This window comes from Xylaria bambusicola, assembly GCF_022495145.1.
Source record: "Xylaria bambusicola strain CBS 139988 unplaced genomic scaffold F5B22scaffold_51, whole genome shotgun sequence".
NCBI lineage: Eukaryota > Fungi > Ascomycota > Sordariomycetes > Xylariales > Xylariaceae > Xylaria > Xylaria bambusicola.
Window position 1 is genome coordinate 117,901 of NW_025953604.1, and position 24,836 is coordinate 142,736.

General features: G+C 48.6%; 6 protein-coding genes across 6 annotated transcripts; 4 read left to right on the plus strand and 2 right to left on the minus strand.

Moving 5' to 3' along the window:
- Window positions 1-1,028: 1,028 nt before the first annotated feature.
- On the minus strand, window positions 1,029-3,408 carry F5B22DRAFT_638889 (uncharacterized protein; the record flags this gene model as incomplete). The annotated part of the gene is made up of 7 exons (XM_047977649.1): window positions 1,029-1,787; window positions 1,857-2,115; window positions 2,183-2,340; window positions 2,419-2,582; window positions 2,642-2,836; window positions 2,912-3,239; window positions 3,310-3,408. The coding sequence occupies 7 exons, from the start codon at window positions 3,406-3,408 to the stop codon at window positions 1,029-1,031; spliced, it is 1,962 nt and encodes a 653-aa protein (XP_047827158.1).
- An 887-nt stretch (window positions 3,409-4,295) lies between these two features.
- On the minus strand, window positions 4,296-7,507 carry F5B22DRAFT_621876 (WD40-repeat-containing domain protein). Its single transcript, XM_047975918.1, has 3 exons — window positions 7,043-7,507; window positions 6,172-6,990; window positions 4,296-6,118 (listed from the first exon to the last, which is right to left on the minus strand). The coding sequence occupies exons 1-3, from the start codon at window positions 7,245-7,247 to the stop codon at window positions 4,419-4,421; spliced, it is 2,724 nt and encodes a 907-aa protein (XP_047827159.1). The 5' UTR covers window positions 7,248-7,507; the 3' UTR covers window positions 4,296-4,418.
- Window positions 7,508-10,617: 3,110 nt separating this feature from the next.
- Window positions 10,618-12,842, plus strand: F5B22DRAFT_621885 (glycoside hydrolase family 71 protein). The gene is made up of 4 exons (XM_047975919.1): window positions 10,618-11,680; window positions 11,734-11,861; window positions 11,963-12,638; window positions 12,691-12,842. Exons 1-3 carry the CDS (start codon window positions 11,212-11,214, stop codon window positions 12,509-12,511), a joined length of 1,146 nt encoding a protein of 381 aa, XP_047827160.1. The 5' UTR covers window positions 10,618-11,211; the 3' UTR covers window positions 12,512-12,638; window positions 12,691-12,842.
- A 238-nt stretch (window positions 12,843-13,080) lies between these two features.
- Window positions 13,081-15,113, plus strand: F5B22DRAFT_428353 (WLM-domain-containing protein). The gene is made up of 2 exons (XM_047971735.1): window positions 13,081-13,727; window positions 13,794-15,113. The coding sequence occupies exons 1-2, from the start codon at window positions 13,550-13,552 to the stop codon at window positions 14,843-14,845; spliced, it is 1,230 nt and encodes a 409-aa protein (XP_047827161.1). The 5' UTR covers window positions 13,081-13,549; the 3' UTR covers window positions 14,846-15,113.
- Window positions 15,114-16,005: 892 nt separating this feature from the next.
- On the plus strand, window positions 16,006-20,868 carry F5B22DRAFT_428395 (uncharacterized protein). The gene is made up of 5 exons (XM_047971736.1): window positions 16,006-18,419; window positions 18,469-18,698; window positions 18,748-19,664; window positions 19,714-20,048; window positions 20,135-20,868. The coding sequence occupies exons 1-5, from the start codon at window positions 16,310-16,312 to the stop codon at window positions 20,221-20,223; spliced, it is 3,681 nt and encodes a 1,226-aa protein (XP_047827162.1). The 5' UTR covers window positions 16,006-16,309; the 3' UTR covers window positions 20,224-20,868.
- Window positions 20,869-21,579: 711 nt separating this feature from the next.
- On the plus strand, window positions 21,580-23,557 carry F5B22DRAFT_638895 (GMC oxidoreductase; the record flags this gene model as incomplete). Its single annotated transcript, XM_047977650.1, has 4 exons — window positions 21,580-21,640; window positions 21,703-22,046; window positions 22,114-22,904; window positions 22,963-23,557. 4 exons carry the CDS (start codon window positions 21,580-21,582, stop codon window positions 23,555-23,557), a joined length of 1,791 nt encoding a protein of 596 aa, XP_047827163.1.
- Between the last annotated feature and the right edge of the window lie 1,279 nt (window positions 23,558-24,836).

A 24,836-nucleotide genomic window follows, 5' to 3' on the forward strand; every position in this document is an offset into this window, starting at 1 on the left:
CGCCCCCCCCCCCGCCCCCCCCCCCCCCCCCCCGCCCCCCCCCCCCCCCCCCCCCCCCCCCCCCCCCCCCCCCCCCCCCCCCCCCCCCCCCCCCACGCTGTCACGTAGCAATTCATATAGATCTGATAAGGATGCATTTATGAAGAAGAAGAAAAAGAGAATCACATACATATCTACCTACCTGGGTACTCTGCGGATGATCTCGACTTGATGGGGTAGTAGCGGGATGGACTGGCGGGTATAAGCACAGACAGGGAGCTTGCGTCATCCTTCTTTCCCATATCACCTCTGTCTACCTAGCAGCAGCGCGGAGGAAGTAGCGTACGGTCTTACTTACCTAGGGACTGAAGCGCGCACGCGCGATGAATTTACCGAGGTAATGTGGGTGGGTATGTGCTGTTGGATGCGGTGAAGCTTGTGTGGATGTAGATGATGCTAGGGACAAGGGAAGGGGGTACTTGGATGGGGAGAGATAGATGTTTTGCTGGATCGGGAATCTATTGAGGCATCTAGCTAGGTCTGGTGTGTTGGTATGATAATCGGTGGGATTGACTTGTTGATACTGTAAAGAAGATGAATACCGGTATGGTATGCCGAGGTGGTAGTGAACATTTTGAAGGGACTTCACTTTTTCTCTATTAGAAAGAGGTGATACTGCAGCTTGTAAAGAAAGGGAATATTGTGTGGGATAGTGTTGTTCCCTGATGAGGCTGAGTGCGTCATGATGCCTACGCTTAGTGTCATCACCAAGATTGTCGCGTCGCGTACGCCTTTGTGCCTGATGATGGGAAGGATGGCTGTGATGCGATCTTACTAGTGGCATCGGCATCTGCTTAGGCTGTCTTTTACTTTATCAACACTCTTTTGTTCTCCTTGTTTCCTCCGACTGAATGGCTTGCCTAATAGAGGGAACCAAACTATACCTCATCTCACATCCATCCTTTTACAGTTGTTACTCGACCGTCAAATACACTCTTGGCCTCGTACGAGCATACAAATAGGCAGAACATGAAGATCCAACTGTTCAATCAGTAAGGTGTCCAATTCGCATGATTATCCTTCCCCATCCACCTCTCCAACCGCGAGCCCTTCTTTTCCAGCTTGCGGAGACCAGCAGCATTGCACAGGTACTCGTGATACGCTTCATGTCTCTTGGGCTCATGCCCGTCCCGTCGTGCATCCTTCATTTTCTTCTCTAGCTTCTGCCTCTCGCTGGGACCGAGCTTGCGCCACTCGACATAGCGGTATCCGGCAGTCTGGCCCCTAGAGAAGATGGCGTCGAAGTCCCGTTTAGCCTCTGCCATGGGCCGCCCATTCTCGTCGAACCCCTCCTTGCCTGTGTGCTTCAGGCGAAGAATCCATTCGCTCACCACCTTGTGTGTGGTCCGCATGGCAACCTTGGCATTATCCGCGACGTCCTCGAAGTCGTAGATGTCTTTATATAGCTCCCATGCTGCCGTGGGGTCTCGGAAGAGCCATCTCGCGTCCCGGCGCTGCCATCCTACGGCAGTGAAGATCCAGTTCACAGGATCCGGGTCGTGGAGGGGCAGGTAAGAGTCTAGTAGGCACCTTTCTGTGGTTGTCAATTTCGTTGCCTTCCTGACACGTTCAGCACGGTTAGGGTCGCATTCTGGACATGGGAATGCATTCTGGATCTTGTCGAATACGCCGGGGTGCATCGTGATCATGGTCGCATGTGGGTTAACACGTGGGGATTTCAAGAGAGGTGATAGAGTGTCGACTACTGTGCGGACGCCTACCAGATTTTCATCTGCTAGGGCAGAGGTCTAGTTCAAAGGTCAGCTGGCTACCTTCATCTTCTCGAAAATCTCGTCTCAGGAGGGACTCGGGCTTGCCTCGATGCGGTCAAATTTCATTTGTGTCTCCTGTGCCAAGTCATAGCCATTGTATGGAACCACGTGGAAAGTGACGTTAACCGTCCGCAACTTCAGAATAAAGCTCTTGAACAGGTTTCGAACATAGTAGAACAGCTTCCCATAGATGTCATTGTCGGCTCTTTCTGTCCCCTTCTCCTCGTTGATCGTCGCGAGATCCCAACCCCGAAGCGGATCGGCATCCTGTTTCAAAGGCCAGAAGTTGCCGTAGAATAAGCTCCTTTGATATGCCAATATCAGTGAGTATAGCACCAAAATTAGTCAGGAGGGAATAGGAAAGAACTAACGGATTGTAATCCAGAGGCCAGTTCGCGGGGTTATCGTAATTTTCGAATGGTGTTACCTGTGCGGAGGGCATATAGCGGCGTTTCGCAGCCTGCCATTCCGGAGGAAAACTCATCAGCGTTCTCTCGTAGTGATCCAGATGAGCGCAGTCTCCCTGCCTCTAGGAGAGATTCTGCGCGTGTCGGGCATCGACATGGTTCCAGCACGGGCATGGCTCCAGGATGGCCTTGGCACCGACTTGCATATGTCGGGTCAACACGGCCTTGAGCGATGCTGAACCAAATGACCATTGTCTTGCAATTTTGGTTTCCATCTCGCTTTCTTCTTGATCATTGGACTGACATTCATCGATGAACGGACCGATGAGCTCTCGGATCGTGGGGATACACCACTTGGGGATAACTTTCATGCTCAAGATTAGTCGCTTTCGTTTCATGGAAACGACTTTGGAGATAACCTACATGACGCATACCAAAAAGACACAGCGCATTCAGCTGTCACATCGGGATTATCAGATGAGAGTGCCATAAATAGCAAAATGAGGTTACGCGTAATCTTCGCCGTCGTGTCATCAGTGATAACGATGCTAATGGGAGCTGATACATCGTCGGGTAGGTCAACAATGGTCTTGATCACGTCTCTAAGATCGCTCGGTTCTTACGGGAATGGTTAGCCTTTATGGTGGCGGGTTCAGATCAAATCTAGAAAATCGGCAAGGTCCAAGAACTTACGCACAAAAAGAACGTCAATTGGGTTTGTTTGCTTGACCCCCTCATTTGCGCTGAGCCGAAGAACATCTATAGCTGGGTAGCTGCCAAACATTTCAAACTGGCCACTTCGAGGATCGTCTTCGACAAGCTGACGATGAGTCTGGGGTCCAATTTGGGGAGCGTCTTGAGGGACGACGCGACGACGATGGTTTCGCATCAGATCGGCCCAGAGGTTCTGAGGCGCCCAGGCAGGGAGTCTGCGGTCGGTCTCGAACGATGCTGTGACCGCCATATGACAGCAGTCGGCTTTGTGGATGCTCCAATTCATCTGCTGGCAGGCAGGAGAGCACTACTAGGGTGAAGTTAGAAGGCGTTGAATAGCATTGCGAAAGGCAAACGACAAAAAGGAAGAATCTCACCGTGACCAGGTAGCAACCAGTACAGACTGTCTTGCCCAGTTTATTGCAGATGACCATGTTGGCGCATTTCTGCTGGGTCAGCGTCACTTCAGGTGCCATGATACGAAATGCTAGAAATACAATCTGATTAGCTAAGTGATCCAAGGTAAGGGGATCAATCACGCAAAGATGTGCGGGAGCCGGAGGGATCCGTCATCGCATAGATACTGAAAACATACCTAGGTAGCTGCGGATGTCAAATTGAGCGGATGCGCAATGGACTGTAGAGTTATATGTAAGTAGGAAGCGAACGCTGTTTGCGCTGCTGCGTGATGAGGTTTGCCTTATTACAGGACAACCAACTCGTACGCTCTTCTAGCTAATCAGAGGGCTGCAGTCACTCTAGAACAGCTAATTCACATAGAAAATGGGCGTTTTCAGGTTACGAGACTAAGACATACCTTTTCACTACCCAGATGCTCTATACCGAAGAGCTATGAGCAGCAAGTCGTCTCGCATCTACATATGCCCCCAAGAAAAGCACAGTCAAAGTAGACAACGCCGCCGGCCACTTTACGGCCTAATTTGCTCATGAAATTTGATTAGAGAGATAAGAGGGGAAAAAAAGAAGGAAAAAAACCTTCCCGGACTATTGTAGATTGGGCAAACAAATCGGTAAGAGGATACCAACGTATATAGCTCAATACCGAGGGCTAAAAACGTAGGAGCTATTCACCGCCCTAACTTTAAAGGCTCGTAAGAAAAGCCATAATGATATCTTGCCTAACCGGCAAACTTTCTCTTCTTCCGCAACTACTTCATCGTTCTCCGAGCTCATTCGTCTGCTAAATGTTCCCTCAAGCTTTGCTCCAAGCGTTACAATACCATTGCTAAAATCCTTAACCTTAGCTCTATAGATGCCTACTCTCTGGCTACTACTACAGGAGAGCAAGCACACATCCATATTCGAGCGCTTAGTATGTAGACGCAAAAAGCTCTGAGAGCTATCAGTAAATGGCATCGATGACGTGGGCTGCGCCCTGGATCTTAGAGAACGACAGACATGCCTGTCAAAATGCAGAAATCTCGAAACTGTACACTGATGATTCTATTAAACAACTATATAACCGTTAACGCTGGAATTCGCCTTCTCCAGAATACCTCTCAGGTAAATCCACGTCGAATAAGGGTCTTTCGACAAGGGCCACTTCAAGCGCCTTTGGTTTTGTACTAGCCAATGTAACCTGCATAGAAGTTCCATTCCGTGCTTCTTCTGCCCGATCGCCTAATGGTACGATGCCTAGGATTGGCCTATATTTAAATGTGTACCAAAAGGCAGGGCCGCTGCTGGATTGAGATTCTAGTGCAGGCTTGCCTTGAGTGCCCCGAAGAAGAGCTAGTTCGCTTTGATTTTCATCATCAGACTCATCACTCTCATCATCTCTTGTGTCTTGACTTTCCGCATCCTCGTCCATCGGATCGAGAACTGGCCCGTCGGTGGATAGCTCTTCTGTCTCACCACCTTGCACATGGCGCAATACTTTCGTGGGGCCGACCGCCCCATTCTTCATCTTGTTACCAGCACCACTGTCAGGACCTCGTTTTCGTTTTCTTCCCTGCGCTACTAATTCACTCCCTGTGCTCGGTCCATCAGACGCCGACTCATTGAAATCTTGTGCTGTATCAATCATAAAGAGATACGTGTTTCCGTACAACCAAACTCTGTCACCTTTCCAGAGCGCCCCTTTAACGAGGTCCCGAATATCGCGGAATTCAGAAGGAAATCGTGAGATAGGGTTGCGCCTGGACCATGATGTGATGCATCCAAGGGTAGGATGTAAAAGGACAATTTGGGGTTTGGACGTAATGGCAAGTAAAATATAGTCATCTGTTTCGTCATTTTCTGTTGTTATGGGCTTAGAAGGAATATGATCAGAAAACGATAGAACTGTAGGAGCAGCGTGGAGCCTCGGTATTAACGAGGCATTGGGATTCTGTCTCCATCGAACACCTTCCATCCCTGTATCTTGATCGTCATCGCTGTCCGAGGAGTCATCGTCGGAAGTTATATCCTCGTCGATCTTATCTGCATCACGGGCTCGGTTCTGCAACTTATTCGTCGAGTCGACTAGAATCCATGTGTCAATGTATCCTGCAAGGTCCGCAACGGCCAACATCTGACTGTCTGGAGAGAAGGCTGCCTGCGTGATAGTCCTGTCATAGCCTCCTAGTCCACCCATAGTACTTTGCTTTGGGGCCTGGCGCCTAATGCGTTGTAATCGAACAGCTCTAGGATGAATTATAGTCATCTCTGAGGAATTAGAGGACTGTCGGATGCGTAAAAGTGACACGGTACCACCAGTCTGTACCAGGCATAACCACTTGCTATCTGGAGATATCAATGTTTTCGTGGCACCCAGGGCTGAGACACGCTCTCCAAACTCAATTTTCGATATCTTGAGTTCATCCCACCGCGTTCCATGCCGAGGTTGCAGATGGAATGCTTTGATATCAGAGGTGGTTGAGACGACGAGCAAAGATCCATCGGCGTTAATGGATGCAGATGTAATGTTTGCTTCTCCTTTTATTAAGACACGAGCTATAAGTTTCCGGTTCTGAGTAACGTCTTGGTCATTATTGGATTGATCCGTTAAGCCCTCCACTGATTGTGGAAGTCGCCAAATAGACACTTCGCGATTCCACCAACTAATGATTAATCGACTGTTATATGCACCTTTCAGGGGCGCGTCTTGAGGCAACGAAGATAAGGTGCGGTGCTCCTCTATGCCAGCTTTTTGGAGGGGCATCACAACAGGTGTCGCATCGGGCCCTGGATAATAGTTAGTGCTGTTTCCTGTCAATTTTGAGACCAGCTTTACGTACCCCCGGAAACCACTACACTCATGCCGTGGCCCTCAAACGAGGCCATTGTCTTGACATCATGGTGGTGAAATCTCCGGTGAAATATCTTGGCCCATCTGGACCCGGACCCACTGGTCTTCCTATAAACAGCGGTTCGACGATCCATACCACCAGTCACAATAGTGGAGCCATCAGCACTCGTAACAAGAGAGAGAACATCAGAGCTATGGGCTTTGAGCCTCTGGGCTTGCGTGTAGGTTTTTCCATCCCATATACGAAGCTCGCCAGTCGAATCACCAGACACGATGTCCCCTCCGTCTAGGCACTTCACGCACCAGGCGATGATCTCCTTAGCACCACTAACAAGATCTGAGCCTAAAGTCATCTTCGCGAGTGTCGCGCCGGTTCGCATATCGTAGACAAGGATACAGCTTTGGGAGGTGCCGACTACGACAGTGTTGCGGTCTTTGAAAGCAATGCTGACCATCTTAATCTTCTTGGAAGACGATCTCGCAAGGACACGATCATAACGAAGCTCGCCATCATCGATGTCATACAGGACTAGGCTCCCATCCATGGTACCTGCGACGAGTTTTTTGCCGGTGTGGTAGACCTTAGTTTTGCTGGTATCGCCATTCTTTCCTTGAATTATGAACGGCTGGACGCCGAGACACCATATATCACTATGGGTACCGCTGGATTGGTGTTTCGGGCGGCCCTTTTCGAGATCCCACTCAGTGACGGTGCTCGAGTAGCCGAAGCTAAATAGCCTCAAGCGGCCGGGAATTCTCTTGCCATCTGGGAGAATCTGGTCAGGCTCCGTTACCCAAACCAGCCCATCTATTCCCTGTTAGTTTTGCCCATATTTCGTCGCCGATGGATGGTGACTTGCCGACTGTGCGATTTTTCCCTCCGCGAATGATTGTTTCCTGATGCCACGAGCCGTTGAGAGGGCACCATATCTCAATATCACCGGAAGCACGGCCAATAGCTAGGCGCACAGGCCCATTCTTCTTGGACGCGACCGACTGGGAAAATGCAACGCAGTTGATGGGCGCCGGATTATAAGGGACATATCTGATGCGATGAATGTCCATTGTTGCACGTGCGCCGCAGCCGTCACCGCAAAGGTGGTACGTAGCCGTACAGTAGCGGACGAACCAGGAATGGCGTTAATTAAAGCTGTATATATGCAACTGGATTGGTGTTGGGCTTCAGACAGATATACCTCATTCGAGTATGCGTGTACTGTCGCGATACTTCGACTTCATCTGGCTGAGCCTCGAAGCATGAACTTTTTTTTATTCTGCCGGCCAGATTCGAGCTCGAAGTCCCTGTATCTTGCTTAGTTCCACTTGACTACCCCTCACCGCCTTCCGCGTCTGGACTGGTGATTGCCCGACCCACAATTCCACCAAGACCCCCCACAAGTTAGTAACTCGGTACCTTCTCTCTTTATTCTTTTTCTTTTTCCTGGGCGCAAGTAAACCTTGGTATCCGTACCGGTAGACTTGCGCGATTCTTCTTTTAGTAGATGGTCACTCATAGCCAACATCACCTACCGATGTTGGAGGATTGTTGAATACGCCATCACTGGTATGAGTGGCGACTGAAGGTGGCAGGCGGTAAATACTTGGTATGTACAGTACTATAGGTATACACGTCTTATTAGGAACCCTGTCAGTTTACCTACATGTAGGGAACAACTCTGCGCCCAGTTCGGCCTAGTTTATTCTTACACAATACTCTTCATCATATTCACAACTCAACAAGAGTAGGTATGTGAGTTTCGATTACCTACAGGAGAATATAAATGGTTAGCAGCAGCTTGTAACAACCCGTCTCCAAGTCGCTGTTGTGCTTGGGGCAGGGTCAGATCCTCCCCCAAAGGTTTTAAAACACAATCCCTACCTACTGCCTGCAGCCACGATCTTACACAAGGTTACTAAAGCCACCAAGTCGTGTATTAGTGTATTGCTTAAATTACCATAAAAAGGGCGGCAGGCAAATACATCTAGATTTTATCAAATACCTACGGTAACATAGCACGTACGATACCTAAGGAGGTACCTAGGTATCTGGGCCTTAGCGACACAGCACTAAGTGTAGGTATTGTATTCACACAAAGTGCATCGGTACCTCTTTAGTATACAGCTCAACGTTCACCGCGAAAACGCGGCTGTCAAGTAGGTATGTATGTAGGTATAGGTATACTAGAGAGGTAGGTATGCACAATATCATCTCAAATCATCGTTAACATAACGGCGCGAGGCCCCATCATGCCACAAATAGCGTGATACATACCTAGTACTTACTTAGTATAGCGGACTTACCGATTCGTTTTGTCTTGGTGCTATTCTAGGAAATGAGACCATCTTCTATATGGTCTAGCGTGCACATGGAAGGATTGAGATGACACCACTAGCATCCTCGCTGTTTAAAACATGACATTACCGGCAGTTGTTGAGTTGCTCTTGTACTTAGGGTAGGTAGTACCTGGGGTAGCACCATTCTAGAAGCAATTTAGGACATTACTAATAATAAGATAAATGCTATATCTTCAAGAGAGCCGCTTGGTCGATGTGATCATTAGGATTGGCGAGGATTGGGTTGGTAGGTATACCATACTTCGTAAGCTTACGTCCCTTACCCTGTTCATCCACACGCGTAGATCGACGTCTAAGGCTAGACAGGTGAAGTCAAAGCTCTAAACGTGATGGCAGACCAGGGAGGATCTATGGTGAGACTATCGTAATTTCAGTACAACGCCTGTTTTGTAATTTGGCACCCGTTGATTATTCTACTTTACGCTTGAATGTTTAAAGGGCGTGATGCCTCTCGCTCAAGCTTTTCGGTGGTACAGGTCCAAGCCCACCGCCAAGCGCACTCGTCGAAACTAGAAACCTCTGACCCTCGATTGGTATATCTTTACTACCGCTTTGAAAATGCCCTCTCCCCCAGCAAGACCCAGGCGCACCTCGCTGAGCTCCCTCTCAAGCGCCAACACACTCGTAGAAGAGGAGGAACGTCCCATCCAGATCCCCAGGCCTCGCATAACACACAAGCGGACCAAGACGAGCGAGAACATGGCACGTTTCGGGAAACGATTATCATGGCACGGCGTAGACCAGACCACCCTTGCCAAAGCATTCAGCAGCTTCGCCTGCTAGACAGCCACCCCGCGTAACGGTGCCACGAGCATCGTTCTGCCTTCTCGCCTCCGTCAGAGACAGGAAGATGTCTGGCCATCGTCTATCCTCGATTGCGAAGCAGGCCCGCCAGCCCGCAGAGGGCTTGATCAGAAAGGGGTCACAGTCGACATTGAATCGATGCAAACGCATATCGTATCAACAGAAATCCCACAAAACTGCACAGTAGTATCTGTGAAAAGTTCGGACTGGTCACACGTTACCTCGTCGCCCACGAAATTTACAAGGCTGATTAAGGGTCTTGGATATACTACCACTTCAAGTTTGAGATTATGAAGATATCATTCCCACGCCCCCGAATGGCACTCAGCCAGTATGAAAGACACAGCCTCATGACAAAGGCATGACCCCGCCTTGGAGACGAACATTAACCTCAGGACACGGATGCTGGCTATACCGGCATTTCCAAAGAAGAGATCATCTGCCCAAGCACGAGATAACGTATAATGAGCCAGGAGATAGAATAAGGATTAGCCCAAGATTCAGTCGAGATATCCTCATCTCAGGACAAAGCGCTCCCTTGGTAGTATACGGTGTCTTTGGAACAGGGTACATACAAATCCACGAAACGTACTTATAGAATATAAATTAATTCCATGAATTCGATGTCCCGTCATTCTTCTTGGATCCATCCTTGGCACCCCTTTCACCATGCAGGGTTGCGAAGGCGGATAAGACTGCCATGACTCACGATGTAGTAATTGGTCTGGTCAAAGAGTCCTACCGCCGCGGGTGATCTCGAAATAAATAGCTTCTCGCACAACGCAAGCGTAGGCCCGACATGATAATATCCTGTGTAACAAACGGGTTAGACTATATCGGTACGACGGACGCCAATGCGTTTCGAAACGCAGCCACTTCCTGTGGATTTGCTTGTCTGATGACTCCCTTACTGGTAAAGTAACATCGGAGGAAGAGAGCCCGTTGAATAAAATTCAATGCGAATCTTGGGTCCTCGGAAACTAAACGTAGTGTAACTAACATAAGAGATCCTACGATTCCTTATTAGGGGGGGCAATGGAGTTCAAATCAAAGCAGAAGGGTCAGGAGTAAAGGACTATTGTTACTACCAGCTGAACAACAGCACCCAAAGCTCGGTCCCGAAGCCCAGTGTAACATGAAACCGCGGCGTCAAAGTAGAGTGTTTTCAACAATACCAAGTTGGCCTCCTCTACAACATTGCTGATCTTAACTCGTTTCGTGGCTATGTTCCGCCGAAAGTGGCCGTTTGAGCTGCCCAAAAGGGCTATGTGGAGAAGCTCATCGCAAGCCTAATGCAACTTTAAGAGGGATCAGGGTGGTATGTGCCTGTGTGAATAACTTCAAAGTAACGTAGTCAGTGATCGTTGAGTCGGCGGCTAATTTCGCCTGCCCTCAGGTGCGGAGGTACAATCATGGCATTTGTATATATATACCGCTATCCAATGTCCACTTGTGAAGTCCTCACAATGAAGTAGTAGCAGTTTTTGACGCTTGGGCAAGATGCACTTCCTCAGCTCTACCCTCTTTCTGCTGGCGACCAGCGCCAATCTGCTGGGCAAAGCAGTGGAAGCAAAATTAGTGTTTGCGCATTACTTGGTATACTGCATCGATTTCAACTATTCCCACGAATTTTCGCTAATTCACTTCTAGGTTGGAGGAATTGACCCCAACACCGATCAGTCAGTTTCTCAAAGTCACCCGTTTCCCCTTTTGCCAAGTTTCAGGACTCATTGGCCACACATACTCCCGAAACTTGAGCTAAACCTTTACTATCTTCAGTAATCACTAACTCCAGTGTATAAACAGTGGTCAGCAGGATATCGAGCAAGCGGCGGCGGCAGGCTTCGACGCCTTCGCGCTGAACATCGGCATGCCCAACGCAGACTGGCTGGTTAGCGCGGTGAACCAGCTCTTCGACTATGCCGACACGAGGGACGACTTCAAGCTTTTCTTCAGCTTCGACTTCTATCAGACAGGTGACATCAACACACACGCCGCGCTATACACGCAATTTGCGGACCGCCCCTCGTACTTACGCTACGGCGATGCCAACCTCCCTGTCGTGTCATCGTACAGTGGTGGAAATATTGGCGTCGACGCTTGGAGAAAATTCAAAACGGCGAATAATGTCTACCTTATTCCAAATCCCGAAGCCGATGGCAGTTACTACAGTCAACCTGCCACATTCTTCCAGAACTGGGGTGATGTCGTCGATGGCGTGTTTAGCTGGGAGACGAACTGGCCCGATGTAGCGGACACTCCCGGTGCCAACGTATCCTCAACCCGTGACGAGGCAGTCAAGAACGCGGCAGATGCAGCAGGGAAGACGTATATCATGGGTATGCAATAACTAGCGTCTCTTTCGGACAGTTGGGGTTGACATCATCTTTAGGCTTATCGCCGCTCCAGTACAAACACTGCTGTGGAGATTCATGGTACCGCAATGGAGAGACAACTCTACTTGAGCGCATGGACCAGATTTTACAACTGTCGCCAGAATTCACCGAGGTCATCACATGGGTATGTTTTCACGACCACCCCGTTCTCATCCCATCTATCACTAGTATCTTATCTACTCGCGCACGCAAGCTCGATCTATGGTTAACCGGATTTACCTTTAGAACGATGCGGGTGAAAGCCATTACATTGGTCCATGTTGGGCCGAAACTCTGAACGAGGAGATTCTTCAGTACGGAGATTCAGACGCGAACCCTCACACGGGGTGGCAGCCTTTGATTTCGTCTTTCATCGACGCCTTTAAGAGCGGCGCGTCGGACACAGGCTCAATGGTTCCCTCGAATGGAGCATCTTTCGCTGGCGCCATGTGGTATCGCGGCGTGCTGAAGTCATGCGTCAACAACGGCGGCGACGGAACCCCTCGCGGCAATGGTGCGGCTCGCGATACCCTGGTCTATGCTGTCATTCTCCCAGCTGGCAGTGAAGGCTTCCAGGTCCGCGTGTCCAGTGCAGGCCAAGTCCTTGCGACTCAGTCCGTAACGAGTGGGCTGAATTACAACTCAATTGAAGGTCTGAAGACTGGAGCGCAGCTCCTTGAATTGCTCGACGGAAGCGGGAATGTCGTTGCAAAGGCCAGCAGTAAGGTTGACGTTTTGGATCAACCAACGAATGGATTCTGTAACTTCAATTACTATGTTGCGGGCTTGGAGTAAGATCTATTGCATAAAGCATTGATATAACGATCGCGTAAAGGCCTCATGCTTCCCCTATTGCACAAGAAGTGCATGTACAAGGCTTGAAATTCAAAGCTATTCGCAAGCAGGGTGGCTGACTCTGACTCTACCTATATGTGAGGAAGCTGAGGATGCACGATTCTTATTGACTGGCTTACAAGTCGGGGTACAAGCTGCCATCTGAGGCTTTACTTGGTAGGTGCCATGACGCTAGCCCTAAATAATAAGTGAATCTTAAGCCGCCTATGTTCCTCTCATTCTTAATAATCTTTGCTATTTTATGATTCTTCGCTATGTAGGTGTATAGAATGGATTAGAGCGGAGAACTTCAGTGTTCGAAGAATGGCTCACTACTACATACAGATTTAGGTATTAGATTTGCTGTAAAGGACTATTTCTCTTTATAGACATATAACGCATAGCGCTAGCACACACACACACACACACACACACACACACGCACATATGTATATATGCATAAATGAGGTTATTCACATATGGGTGTTTTAGAAGAGCACAAGGTACCTAAGTACCTACTTGCTCTTACGATCCCTTGACCTCGAAACGCTGCCGCCTAAGATGTGGTGGCGACGCGTACGCATCGAGTAACTTCTAGAAGTTGGCTTTTGGATTACGTGACGGCCTCGCGGCCTTCTGTTTGATTTCAATACAACGAGCGGGCATTTGTTTGCCTGAGTAGACACGTCTTTCTCACCCCTCGCCTATTACCCATGATTCTCTTCGATTCATTTCTCGCTTGATGCGGTCCATATCTCGGTGCTTATCCATCTTGCCGCCGAGGAGCCCTGTTACCCTGAGATGTGCCGTGTCATATATAGGTGCTACCGGTAATGTGCATCGCGGCCCCCTCAAACTACTCTATTTTATCATTCAGTCGTTGGGCGGGTTTTGCGCATGATTTTGCCCTATACGCTCAGCGTTCAAGTACAATCACTGCTACCTGGCCTTGTTTTTCAGTCTCTATAACAAACCCGCCTATCAAGATTTTGAGCAGAGATGCCCGAGGTTGACCCTCTCATATTTTCATATTCTCATCTGGCCGATTTCCCGCGTGCTGCTGATGCATTGCACACGCTCAAAAAGGTGGCCTCATTAGTGAAGCCGCTTATGCGTGCACGGGGATGGAAAGTTGGCCAACTTACTGAATTCTACCCGAACCAACCTAATCTCCTAGGTAAGACGCTATTACGGGCTTCAGCCGCGAGAAATCGGAGAGAAGGTAACTGAAACGCATAGATAGGGCTCAATGTAGACCGTGGGACCAGAATTTGCCTACGCCTGCGATATCCCGGAGACCGGAGCCAATTCCTACCTCTTGAGCAAGTCGCTGACACCATGTTGCATGAGCTTGCTCATAATGTACATGGCCCCCATGATGCAAAATTTCATGCGCTATGGAACCAGCTTCGCGACGAGCACTTGTCACTCACGCTGAAAGGCTATACCGGTGAAGGTTTCTTGTCAGAGGGTCATCGACTCGGTGGCGGGACTATTCCCATGGACGAAGCTCGAAGGTTGGCCCGTATTGCTGCTGAAAAGCGGCGCACACTGGGTTCCGGCTCGGGTCAACGCCTCGGTGGTGCTGCCCCTCAGCCTGGACAAGATATTCGAAAGGTTATTGGCGACGCAGTCGAACGCCGTAACCGGACATTGCGAGGATGCGCGAATGACAACCAAACGCAAGATGAAATTGTCGAGATTGCAAATACAGCGACGAGAAATGGATTTAAAACACAAGCTGATGAAGATGCCGCAAATGATGCAGCGATAGCACAGGCATTGTGGGAGATAGTACAAGAGGAAGAAACGGCCAAGAAAGGGAGCGCCTATATGCCCCTCGGTGCTGCCGCCAATACACATAGTGGATCTGATCGTGTTACTGCAAGAGAAAGCCATCAAGGTTTGAGAGTAACTGCGCAGTCACCAACAACTCAACGGAGCCTCCAAGATGAGGGAGCCAGGGCCACGTGGACTTGCGGCATATGCACCTTGAACAATCCAGCAAACTATCTGTGCTGCGACGTTTGTGGCACGGAGAGAACTGAGCGGCCTACAATGCACCAGCGAAGAGTAATCGACCTCACTGGGTCGGACAGAAGAGACACCAATAGACAGGTGCGGCCCCCGTCGGAAGATGCAATCAAGAGGACCAAAGAGTCGCGGCCACAGACCGCCTCTCAGCTCGCACCTTTAGCATCGCCGCCGTGGACATGCCATTTCTGTGGCAGGGTCCGAGAGAGCCAATGGTGGTCCTGTGATCTCTGTGGCACTATCAAGCTCTCGTCCAACTAGTGCTATCGCACAGGAGCCTCAGCACGTGCTACCATGCACCGCGATTAATGCGACGCTGAACGGCTATTGATTCAACTCACATGTACAAGCTACGGCATTCGAAAGGACTACACCCGGGTAGTCTAGAATTAGCCCATGGGTCTGCCCGTGACAAGCTGGGGGCAACCCCCAAATGACTCAGCTCAACCGGTTGGCAATAGGGTGTATGCGACATGATGTCAGAATGTCACCATGGGCTCACTATACTGCGCTAGAGTAGATAGTTTCTAAGTTAGTGCCTGCTTCTTCAACCGGGTCTTCTATCTACGAAGTATGTCGTGGATATGCTAAACCAGATTCTCATCCAACGCCGTAGCTTACTGGCATCTCATGCCAGGTCGTCTTACTAGCTCAGGGTCTTAGGACTCTACTATGTAAGTCCAATGCCCCATTCTAGCCATGTTCCCTTCAGTGTTGGTTCTCCCATTTAGATCATCATTACATAGTACGGCTCACGGGAATTATACTTTCGCATGTGAGCGCTATTCACTGCTCCATGATATGCGATCTCATTGGCGCACATACGAAGGCGGTAACGAGGGGTTCTGGTATGCAACTTGAACAATACCGCTCCAGCGATCATGCAAATTCGTCAAAACCGGTCCCAAGATACGTACTGTTAGTTCAAAAGTTGAGTGAACAGTACCTTGCCAAGCTCCCACCCCAACACCGTAGTCTCCATTTAATTTCTCTCGCTACCTCGTTGTTGTTGGATCATACAAGGGACAGTGATCCCGCAACGCGAGCCAGAATGAGGCTGCCCTTAGCAAGCGCTGGTAACATTCAAGCCGACGCCTACGAAAGTAGGTATCTCTGAGCGAAAGGACTCCGCGCGGCTTACCACACAGCTGCTGCGGGTCAATGCCCGCAGCTCCGGAGCCTCCTTTTATTCCCGCTAATTACTACGTAGTCTACTCCACCTCCAGTCCAGCACTCACACATTTCCTCATGCTGACGTAGGTAGACCCAGGTTTTGAATTGAGATGAGTAGGCTTCGGTGCATTTTACTTGCAGTCTGCTAGGTCGGTTGTTTCTTGCAGCAAGCTATTCTCGATCTGCGTATATAGACAGCATATGGGTTCCACGTCGTGTAATATGTAAAGAGTTCCGCGAACGCTGCAATTATCCTCCAGATTTTCCTTCTGCAGGCGACCCCATTATCAAACTAGGCTACTCCGTAGTGGCGAAGAGAATAAGTCCACATTTCACATCGCTAGGGGGAGTGATATTGAGCTTTTGAAGTTTCCTGGCTTGAATAATAACTTGACTGAGGCAACTCAGCCTTTGACGAGTTGTCATTATGTTGGCCGTTCTTCAATCAATAAACAGCATTCATTGTCGTTTGAGCTTCTAGCACGCCGTCCTTGTGTGTCGATGCTTGTGGCATCAGCCTTCTAACGTGCATGGGAGGTCTGGCATTATATCATGACGCATCTCAACGATCGTCATACCCGTACTACTAGCTCTCCCGCTAATATGGGTTCCTGTGAAATCCCACCAAACGTTCATCCGCTTTCGATTCAGTTTTGTCTGGAAAATTCTGACCATGTCAATTGCGCCACCAATCTGTCCCCTTCAACTACATCTCTACTCACCACGCTTCAATATGCGAATGTGCAGCCTATTACCGAGCAACAGGAAACGACGGCTACGCGTTCTGGAGAGAGGCCAGGCATCATGAAACCACGCATTGACACCATATCTCCAGAACAGCTCGCCTTTCCTGCCATACAATTCCTTCCTATACCTCTACTTCTATTAAGTGGCTCAAGGACCATTGTCTTCACAAATGCAGCTACAAGAAGATTATTGGGTCTAGTTGAAGAGCACCATATCCATCATGAAGACCCATGTTTTGATACTGATATTTTGCAGGGGAAAACCCTAGCACAGATCGGCGTTGAAATCTTAAGTAATAGTAATTCTATCAAACCATCATGGGACTCTTTTTTGGATGGTGTTACGAACAAAAGGGAACATATGCCTGCAACTCAACCTTTCGCATGTGATGTCAACCACCTCCAGGGAAGTCTACGTTCAGTACTGGGGGGCGATCCAAGTGCAGTTACATCAAATTCCACAATCGACGTTAAGATCACCTCCTCCAGCGACATCCCCTCCAAGACGACTACAGAGACCCGCCATCCCGACTTCCAAACCACTGCTAAGGTGGCCATTACAGCATGGGTTATGAAAAACTCCCAGACTTATTATATGTTGACTTTCAACGACATAAATCGGAAGACAGTGTTGGCTACAGATTCCCCCGCTTCCCGTTTGTCTTCCGAGGCTTCGCATGAGGAAGAATCTACGGCCTACAAGCAACTTACAGTTAAGCCGCGAGCTCAAAACTTGCATACGAACTCTCCAAGCCCGTCTCCCTCTCCAGCTATTGCTACTGCTTCTGATTTTCTAGAATCCAGTACGCCCTCGTCTCTTCAAAAGGTTGCTATCATCAAAGATGCTCTCCTCGATAACGCAGAAATGCCTATCTTGGCTATGTGGAAAGACGGCAGTGCGCCTGTTTGCAATAGGTCTGCTAGAGAGCTCTTCAAACCTTCCTACTGTGTAAATGGCAACGATAGGTACAATTTGCTCCCGAGCTTAGATGTCTGGAATGAAGACTTTACCCGAATACTCGACCCCTCCGAATTCCCAACTACCGTTTTATTACGAGAGCAGAAACCATTCTCAGGGCGTCGAATCGGAGTGTATCATAGCGATACTGGTAAAAGGGTAGTCTACGATGTGCTAGGCGAGCTGTTAAAGGATAATGAGATGGGTGATATAATTGGAGGTGTTGTGACCTGCCGTGACGTTACATACATGGCCCAGGAGATTACCAAGATCAAGAAGGCAGACGAAGAGCGGTTTAAACTCATTTGCGATACAATGCCCCAGATGGTGTGGACTGCAAACCCCGACGGAATGCACGATTTCTACAACAAGAGATGGTACGACTTCACCTGCCTTACTCACGAAGACTCTCTTGGCTTGGGTTGGCAGCTACCCTTCCACCCTGATGATATGGCCGTGAGCATAAAAAAATGGAACCATAGCTTGGAGACTGGTGAACCATACGGAACAGAGTACCGGTGCCTAAACAAAGACGGAGAATGGAGATGGATGCTCGGGCGTGCTTTGCCACTCAAGGAAAAGACCGGGAAGATTGTGAAATGGTTTGGGACATGCACTGATGTCCATGAGACAATGAAGGCGAAATTGGAAGCAAAGCAATCTCGAAAGCATCTTCTAAGCGTCTTAACAGACGCACAGACAACTATTTTCTCCGTCGATTGCGATCGAAACATTACTATGTTGGAAGGAGCTCTCATACGGAACGAGGGTTACAATAGTCCAGCTGACAAAATTCCCAACCACGATTCGAAGAAGTATATCGGACGAAATGTTGATGAAGTGTTCAAGGACCTCGGCGTATCGGCGCACAAGGAAGAGACATCGGCATTTCTCAAACCTGTCGATGATATTCTAGCTGGCAGGAAGCGGAGTGATACAGTCCGAGAGCATGAAATAGGTTCGTTCTAGTTCACATCATTAGATCTTTACATGCTAATTCACTTTAGACCGGCATTTCTACAAGACGAGGTTTATGCCTATAATTGGGACCAACACCGAATCCAGTGACTCAAGTCATACGATCGTTGAGGGCGCCATAGGTGTTATTATGAATGTGACAGAGCTGAAAGAGCGGGAACAAGCAGTAGAGGTTCACGTTCGTGAGAAGAGGCAATATATGGCTAAGGAAGCAGCAGCCAAAGAAGCTAGTCGGCTTAAAAGCCAATTCCTGGCTAATGTGAGGCTTTCTCCCCGAGACGAACGCACAATGATTCTAACATTCCTAGATGTCTCACGAAATCCGCACCCCGATTACCGGTGTCATCGGAATGACTGAATTGCTTCTCGATACGGCATTGAATGATGAACAGCTAGAGTATGCTGAGAATATCCGCCGTTCTGCTGATGCATTGCTCGGTATCATCAATGATATATTGGATTTCTCCAAGATCGAATCTGGACGCTTAGATATTGAAGAGGTTCAATTTTCTGTATCTTTGATTGTCCAGGACGTTATTAAAATGCTTAAATTTACCGCGGAGAGGAAGAATCTGGATTTCAGCTTGGTTATCTCACCGGACATCAACGATGATCTCATGCTTCTTGGTGACCCCGGTCGTATCCGTCAGGTCGTTACAAATCTTCTTACCAATAGCATCAAATTCACAAGTACCGGATTCGTCAGGCTTTCCGTATCGACGCAGAATGAGACCAACGAGACTCTCGAAATCAAATTCACTGTTGAAGACTCGGGAATCGGCATTCCGCCCGAGGTGCAAAAGCGACTTTTTCAGCCATTTAGCCAAGGAGATCCATCTACAGGAAGGAAATTTGGTGGTTCGGGGTTGGGTCTCACTATATCAAAAAATCTGCTTGGTCTTATGAAAGGCAAGATCCAGCTGAAGTCAGGTGTGGGAAAAGGAACTATTGTAACATTTTCGATACCATTCGCAAAGCCTCGATCGACCGACGACTCTTCACCCATGGATACCTGTTCACTTCCTCGTCGATTGCAGAACGAAATGAGTATTCCCTGCAACAGCTCAAACCGGGGGAATCAACCTTCTCCCAATTCTTCTACGGATAATCTTCACTGTAGGCAATCTTCTGGAAATTATGTTTTGTCATCAACTCCCGAATACGATGGAGACGAAATGTCTATGGCAGATCGCTCTAACATCTTTGTTCTGGTCGTCGAGGATAAGTAAGTCATTATGAATTCCAACGATTGGGTTGTCACTGATATCATTTAGTGCCATCAACCAGCAGATTGCCTTGAAAAAAATTGTAAAGCTAGGATTCAAGGCAAGTGCTGTTTGGAATGGACAAGAAGCACTCGATTATATTAAGGATAGTCGGGATGGAAAGCGCCCTAAACCTGACATCATTCTCATGGATGTCCAGATGCCGGTCATCGACGGCTACAAATGTACGCATCTCTTACGGCACGACACGGCATACAAAGACCTAGCGAGGGACGTACCTATCGTAGCCATGACAGCTTCAGCAATTCAGGGTGACCAGGAGAAGTGTGCGAAAGCGGGTATGGATGACTATTTATCGAAACCAGTTAATTCTAACACTTTGGGTAAGTATCAAAACCTGCCGCGCCGGTTCTGAGACCCGGATTTGGTGGAAAGATCTATCGTCTTCTAAAGCTAATTGATGCGGCAGTATGTAAGCTCCTGATCCAGCAACTCAGGCACCACCATCTATGTATTTCTAAAAGGTATGTGAGAAGGAACTGGACTAACACGCTTTGATTTGGCAGGAGAGGATGCTGGTGCGATGGAGCAAGAATAACCGGAAACACCTTTTCAGCCCAACGTCATCTACTCTATCGCTATCAGACGGTTCGGAATCACCATATCACGGTTCGGAATCGGATAGCCCAAACGAATCCCAGTTCCACATTAACCAAGTAAATCGAAGCAAGACTTCCGAGGACAACAGGGATCTCGGTAGGGAAATCTTTGACGCTTTGCTGACGCCTAAGGCTTCAGATCAGCCCGAGTCCTACCATTCCTTTTGATATATCCGTCGAAGCGACGACAAAAACAATGCGAGCCCACTACTCACGACAATTGCCAACGTCTCTAGCAAATCTTCGCTACCCTACCAAAACCATCGCACAAGGGGCAGCACGAACAAAACTCGAGATTTTCAGCAATCTCTTAATTATTTTTAATTGGGGTTGAAGCCTGGCTGGGCAATTGATCCTTCAGACATCATAGTACAGTTAAGCCGTTCTCATGATTTTGATTAACGATGTATACATATATGCATGGGGAAAGCGTCTTCGAATATTGTATTGATTAACGATTACTTACGAGATCCAGGAAAATAGGATGGAATCAACGCATTTTAGATACTTTATGTATTAAATAAACTAGAGCTCAAAGTCAAGCGATAGTGGAAGACTTATTCTATCTAAATTTCCACCAACGCAAGCAATTCATTGAGAGATATTCTGGTCTTGTAGTGCTATGCCTTTGCCTGTGCCTTTGTAGGATCTTGCATCATCGTTGAGCCATCAAATTGCGGGTATGCCGACGAGGGCGACCTACAGGCTCTATCAAAGGCTCTATCAAATACTTAGGTAGGCCAAACCATAGCCGCAAACTTGGAACAGCTCGTGAAAACGGAGGCGCTTCTATTTCAGTTTTGTGACCTATCAGATTTGTGGAGTTGTCAACAGACCGAGGCGCGCGCTAGAGATATGCATGGAGGCTGGTAGAGATCTCGTGCTCGCCGTTCACGCAGAGCAGCTCTAGGGGATTCTCAGGAATTGAAAAAGCCGTATGCACTAGGTAGTCGATATCGGACGTGTCGATACTATGGAAGATTATTTAATATGATACGAGGCGGTCAGCTCTGCAGCCACAAGCCTTCCGAATGGAGGATCATACGGAACTTGACGGCGACAGGAGAAGAGCATCGACAGAGGCTAATGGATGTGGCTTCCGAAGAGCGGACGTACTTGCGTGATCGATGCGGTGTAACCGACTCTTTATCTATCAACTCATCATATATCTTGTCACTCACACGCACACCCGTCGTGCTACCATGCCTTCTGAAGTTTCACTACTTGACGAATTTGCGTTCTTAGCGAAGCAATGATGGCGATATATACGAGCTTGCCCGCCGAACTCCAGGAGGTGGACGTTATCATAGCAGGAGGTATACATATTCCATCAAGCCGTAACGTCACTATATATAAGTACTGACCTGTCGCGATGAAGGTGGGAGCGCCGGCTGCATCATCGCAGCCCGACTTTCTGATGCTGACCCGGGTCTGTCAATACTCGTCGTCGAGGGCGGCGCTTCCAACCAGAATATCCCATCACTTTCACACCCTGCATTATTCCTGAGCAACCTGGGCCCTAACAGCAACTACAACATCTGCTATAAGGCTAAGGCGTCGGCAGATCTAGCCGACCGCGAACTTGAAGTCTTGGCAGGAGGAGTGCTGGGCGGCGGCTCCTCAATCAACCTGATGGTATACTCGCGGCCGCAGCGTTCTGATTTCGACGCCTGGTCGATTCCAGGGTGGTCTGCCGATGAGATGCTAATGTACATGAACAAGGTGTGTAAAGCAACCAGCCCCTTGGCTTTTCATATTCGCTAGAAGCGAGCTAATTGTTTCAACGTAGCTGGAAACGTATCATGGCTCTCATAGCATTGGGAGCCATGGTCAGAATGGCCCGATGCAGGTCTCTAGGGGTAGGTTTGGCTCTCGTCGGTTTCAAGATGATTTCTTGACCGCTGTTGATGCCACGGGGTGGCATGAGGTTCACGACCTGCAGACTATGGATGCCACTATTGGGGCCCAGGCTGCGATGCGCTGGGTTGATTTGGAAGGACGACGGCAAGACACCGCTCATCAATACCTATTTCCAAGGCTCAATGACGGACGCCACTCTAATTTGCATGTGCTACTGCAGTCGCGAGTGAGACGTGTCTTATTTGATGCAAAGCGAGCAGTCGGGATTGAGTACCAGCCCAGCCAAACTCAGACGCTATCTTCGCTAAAGGCAAGAAAAATGGTAATTATATCATGTGGCGCCCTTGGTAGCCCTTTAGTTCTTGAGCGCTCGGGAATCGGCAATCCCGACATCTTACGGTCGGCTGGTGTGCCTATCGTTGCTGATGTTCCAGGTGTCGGATCTCACTACCAAGATCATCAAGTCATGTGTTACGCCTACAAATCGTGCCTCAAACCAGAGGAGACTATGGACGCTATTTGGTCCGGCCGGCTTGACACCGAGGGACTAATTCATCACAACGAACGAATTTTGAGCTGGAATGCTGTTGATGCATACTGCAAGCTACGTCCAAGCGATGCAGATATCACCAGTCTTGGGCCTGCGTTCCAGAATGAATGGGTTAAGGAATACCAAGGGCGGGAAGACCGGCCTCTGATGCTGATAACCCCAGCATGCGGGTAAGTCAATCATGATTAGTATCCTGTCTGCAGTCTAGACATGCTGATAGTATGCTAGGTTCTATGGGGATAGGGCCAGTGTTCCCAAGGGACAATACTACTGTATTGCGCCGTTTTCCACCTATCCAGTCTCCAGAGGAGAAATTCATATCACTGGCCCGGGGCTGGAAGACGTTCCGGATTTCAGTACTGGTTTTTTGTCGGATCCTGAGAACGTAGATCTCAAGCAGCACATTTGGGCATACAAGATACAGCGCAGGATCGCGCGGAGAATGGAGATCTTCAGAGGAGAGGTTGCCCACATGCACCCAGAATTCTCGCCAGGTTCACAAGCAGCTTGCATCGACGGTCCTGCAGTGGGTTCGGCTTATGAAATTTCATATAGCCATGAAGACGACGAGGTAATAGCACAATGGGTTCGAAAGAATCTCAGTTCAACATGGCATTCCCAGGGGACATGTAGGATGTCGCTAGTACGCGAACAAGGTGGCGTGGTAGATGCTGACCTCAATGTCTACGGCATCGAGCGACTCAAGGTGGCAGATCTGAGCATCCTTCCAGGTAACGTGGGATGCAACACTAACAGTGTCGCTATGGCAATTGGCGAGAAAGCCGCAGATATCATCATTCTAGAACTGGACCTCGAGACATAGTTCACACACTTTAGGTTATTGACTATACTACCGCCGCTCAACGTTAGAGTCATTTCTCTCTGGATGATAGCTTGATTCTGACAGGATCTAGAAACGCACCTCAACAAATGGTTTCATATTCCAGGTATCCGCGCAATAATACCGATCTGATCGCGACGTTTGAGAAAAATAGTCATACGTAGTTCAATGGCAGTAATCTCTTCAAGAACATGGGCCCCTAGATACCATTCTGCCGTGCCCTTCATGCTTACGATGTGGTGGATTATTCTACTTCAAAGTAATTATACACACTAGATCAACCAAGAAGCCATCTCCATTTTCACAGTTAAAGGGCTACACTTGCTATGATGCTTCCGCAGGAGACTGAGGGCTGTTACTTTCAAAAGAATATATTCTATCTTTTGACTCACGTGCCAGAGTTCGATTTCCAGCTGTATTTCCTATGCGTGCTGTGAGTTGTTCACGTTCGTTCGCATGTTTCCCCCCTCTATCTTAGCTATCCATACTAGGTCAAATCTATACAGTTTATCTGTCCAGTGAGAGGTACCTAACGACGCAACCTTCCGTGCAGCAGGTAGGGAGAATATTACTGGTCATTTTCTCCATGTCCACTGACTAACGCTATAGACGGTTTTAGAGTCCTGCAGGCGGCCGAGCTCATAAAAGCCAGCCCTTGGTGTGGGTACAAAGTGGCGGTATGCATGCGAAGAGGACAAGCGGTCTGCATGAGTTTTGATTATCACTGGAAAGGGGAAGATTGAGATACGTCACAGGTGCGTAAGTGGTTGTTGAAGGGTAGCAGTTGCATCGGAGAATTAATACTAGATATTCTTTGGGTTCTCCTGCAATGAAACCCTGCGGACCAGATTGCCGAATCATGCTCGCAGGAGGCTGAAAGACGTCCGACATGGGGTAGAGAATGTGATAAAATGACCTATCCACCTCGAACTTGCCCAACAGGCCCGCGCCATACATTGGTATGCAAAGTGAGACGATATGGACAAACCAATCTACAGCCACAACCTCCGCCGTGCCATGTTGGTGCGTGGGCTCGTTCCATGTGAGCACGAGTACGACATATGCTTCTGGAGTGATCGAAAGATAGATTATGCATGCTTTCCTCAATAGTTCAATACGATTTGTCTCACTAGTACTGCGTTATGATATGATATCTAAGACAATCCGCCGCTTCAGAGTATCATGATGTCGCCTCCCCTCCTTACTCGTAGATCTCCTGACTTGGTAGTTTATCATATCATGAACTAGTCACTAGTAGAGC

Coding starts and splice junctions, on each gene's coding strand:
- F5B22DRAFT_621876 (XM_047975918.1), bottom strand. CDS start 7,247: ATGGACATTCATCGCATCAGATATGTCCCTTATAATCCGGCGCCCATC. Junction 6,991..7,042: donor AGGGAAAAATCGCACAGTCG/GCAAGTCACCAT, acceptor AACAGGGAATAG/ATGGGCTGGTTTGGGTAACG. Junction 6,119..6,171: donor GAGTGTAGTGGTTTCCGGGG/GTACGTAAAGCT, acceptor ACTATTATCCAG/GGCCCGATGCGACACCTGTT.
- F5B22DRAFT_621885 (XM_047975919.1), top strand. CDS start 11,212: ATGCCCAACGCAGACTGGCTGGTTAGCGCGGTGAACCAGCTCTTCGAC. Junction 11,681..11,733: donor AGGGAAGACGTATATCATGG/GTATGCAATAAC, acceptor CATCATCTTTAG/GCTTATCGCCGCTCCAGTAC. Junction 11,862..11,962: donor TCACCGAGGTCATCACATGG/GTATGTTTTCAC, acceptor ATTTACCTTTAG/AACGATGCGGGTGAAAGCCA.
- F5B22DRAFT_428353 (XM_047971735.1), top strand. CDS start 13,550: ATGCCCGAGGTTGACCCTCTCATATTTTCATATTCTCATCTGGCCGAT. Junction 13,728..13,793: donor GAACCAACCTAATCTCCTAG/GTAAGACGCTAT, acceptor ACGCATAGATAG/GGCTCAATGTAGACCGTGGG.
- F5B22DRAFT_428395 (XM_047971736.1), top strand. CDS start 16,310: ATGACGCATCTCAACGATCGTCATACCCGTACTACTAGCTCTCCCGCT. Junction 18,699..18,747: donor AAAGCCAATTCCTGGCTAAT/GTGAGGCTTTCT, acceptor TAACATTCCTAG/ATGTCTCACGAAATCCGCAC. Junction 19,665..19,713: donor GTTCTGGTCGTCGAGGATAA/GTAAGTCATTAT, acceptor GATATCATTTAG/TGCCATCAACCAGCAGATTG.